This window comes from Eimeria mitis, genomic scaffold (genome assembly GCF_000499745.2).
Source record: "Eimeria mitis Houghton genomic scaffold, Emh_scaff2118, whole genome shotgun sequence".
In the NCBI taxonomy this organism is placed as follows: domain Eukaryota; phylum Apicomplexa; class Conoidasida; order Eucoccidiorida; family Eimeriidae; genus Eimeria; species Eimeria mitis.
Window position 1 is genome coordinate 3,001 of NW_013570442.1, and position 2,390 is coordinate 5,390.

Here is a 2,390-nt window from a genome sequence, read left to right on the forward strand (position 1 = left end):
GCAGGACGGGGAACAGTCTCCTTTATATAAAAGGTGAATATTGCTGCTGCTTTTTATATCTAGGGTTTAGGGTTTAGGGTTTAGGGTTTAGGGTTGTCTCTGCTGCTGCTGCAGCTGCTTTGTTTGTTTCTGCTTGCATGCGGGTTTGTGGTTGTTTATTTTTATTTTTATTTTTATTTTTTTTTTGTTTTAATTTTTTTATTTGTTCGTATGCGAGAGAAATGTCGGCTCGGCTTAACCCTAAACCCTAAACCACAACCCTAAACCCTAAACCACAAACCCCAACCCTAAACCCTAAACCCTAAACCCTAAACCCTAATTGTGTGGTTGCAGGCTAGCTGAGCAGCATTCTAAGATCGACTACAGTCTGCACGTCATACTGGAGGAGATTGTCTCCTTGAAGGTAAAGAAACACAAAACCCTAAACCCTAAACCCTAAACCCTAATGAACCCTAAACCCTAATAAACCCTAAACCCTAGACACGACGGTGTGATATGCAGGCCTGCACGTGTTCAGAGAGCCTCTACTTTCTCGGGTTTACGGCCTAGGGTTTAGGGTTTAGGGTTTAGTGTTGGTTTACTGTTGAAGGTCCAGGGGAGTTTGTTTAGGGTTTAGGGTTTAGGGTTTAGGGTTTAGGGTTTGTGCGTTTCAGGCCCAGGCAGCGGAGGAGAAAGACCTGAATGTGTTGATGGTGCAGTTTATTGTTTTAGCCGTCAAACTGCTAGCTGAGGCGGCATTCAACAAAGAAAAAGGTGAGGGTTTAGGGTTTAGGGTTTAGGGTTTGGGGTCTAGGGTTTAGGGTTTAGGGTTTGTTCTCAGTCGAGGACATTCTGCCTACCCTAGATCCAGGGTTTAGTATCTATTGTTTATTGTTTACTGTCTATTAGTAAGGGCTTAGGGTTTGGGGTTTAGGGTTTGGGGTCTAGGGTTTAGGGTTTAGGGTTTAGGGTTTAGGGTTTGTTCACAGTTGAGTTTTTACAGCCATCGGAGTTTTATTATTTATTTTTTATTATACACTATATTTTATATTTTATTATTTTGTTTATTTATTATTTATTATTTATTATTTATTTATTATTTATTTTTATTTATTTATTATTTATTATTATTATTTATGTATTATATATATTGTTTCAGTGGAGTGTATTCTGCCGTCGTTGGCGTTTGAGTTTATTGTATATTATATTTATTAAAAATTTCTCTATTTATTTATTTTATTTATTTATTTATTAATTTATTTATTAATTTATTTAATCTATTTATATATTTTGTTTTTATTTTTTATTTTTTATTTTTTATTTTTTTTCCGTGGAGTGTATTCTACCTTCGTTGGAGTTTGAGTTTGTGTTTATAATATACTATGTATTATATATTATATAATCTATATTTTTATTTATTTATTTATTTATTTTTTTTTTTATTTTTTTTTATTTTTTTTTTCAGTGGAGTGTATTCTGCCTTCGTTGGAGTTTGAGTTTGTGCGTCTGCGTTTGCCGTCGCTGCATCCTCGCCTTTTATCTTCTTTTAATAGAATCAGAGAAATAAGCGGAAAACCACCACTCACAGAGAACCAGGTTGCTGCTGCTGCTGCTGCAGCAAGAGCCGCTGCTGCTGCTGCTGCTGCTGCTGCTGAAGCAGAAGCAGAAACGGAAACTGCAGCAGCAGACAGAAATGAAAAAGCAGCTACTCCTGCGGATGCTGCTGCTGCTGCAGATGCTGCGACAGATGCTGCTGCAGCAACTGCTGCTGCTGCTGCTCCTGCTGCTGCTGCTGCAGATGAAGCAGCAGCAGCAGCAGCAGCAGCAGAGGATGCAGCAGCAGTGTGTGCAGATATTTCTTCTGTGTCTGAGTCTCCCTCGCGAGACGTTGTTGCTGCAGCAGAAGTTGCTGCAGCAGCAGCAGCAGCAGCAGCAGCAGCTGGAGTTTCTCTAGAAGAAGCAGCAGCAGCAGCAGCAGCAGCAGCAGCAGCAGAAGCAGAAGCAGAAGCAGAGCAGCAAGCAGAAACCCCATCGGAGCTGCTGCTGTCTCCCCCCCCCTCCCCCTCTCCTTCCTGCGGCCGCCTTGGCCTCGTTGATGAGTCAGAAGATGAGAGGAGACAGCAGCACAAGCCTGCGGTTGTTCTGCTGCTCAGCAGCAGCAGCAGCAGCAGCAGCAGCAGCAGCAGCAGCAGCAGCAATAACAGCAGCAGCAATAGCGGAAACAACTTGACTCCTTCTGTTACTGTTGTTGCTGCTGCTGCTCCTACCACTGCTGCAGCAGCAGATACTCCTGCTGCTCCTCCTGCTGCTGCTGCTGCTGCTCCTGCTGCTGCTGCTGCTGCTGCTGCTGCTGAGGGCTTGCGTGAGTCTGTGTTTACCCGCGGAGAGAGAAGGAGGACTGCCACAGCTGT

The 2,390-nt window shown here is 42.9% G+C and overlaps 1 protein-coding gene across 1 annotated transcript in view; it reads left to right on the forward strand.

Annotated features, from left to right (window-relative positions):
• The window catches only part of EMH_0048900 (uncharacterized protein), a gene marked incomplete at both ends in the record, with an annotated part of 5,147 nt that overhangs the window by 857 nt on the left and 1,900 nt on the right, over positions 1 to 2,390 (forward strand). The window contains 3 exons of the mRNA XM_013496459.1: positions 334 to 403; positions 654 to 753; positions 1,445 to 2,341. Of these exons, the coding sequence (XP_013351913.1) occupies positions 334 to 403; positions 654 to 753; positions 1,445 to 2,341 (1,067 nt within the window). The remainder of the gene's footprint in view (positions 1 to 333; positions 404 to 653; positions 754 to 1,444; positions 2,342 to 2,390) is intronic.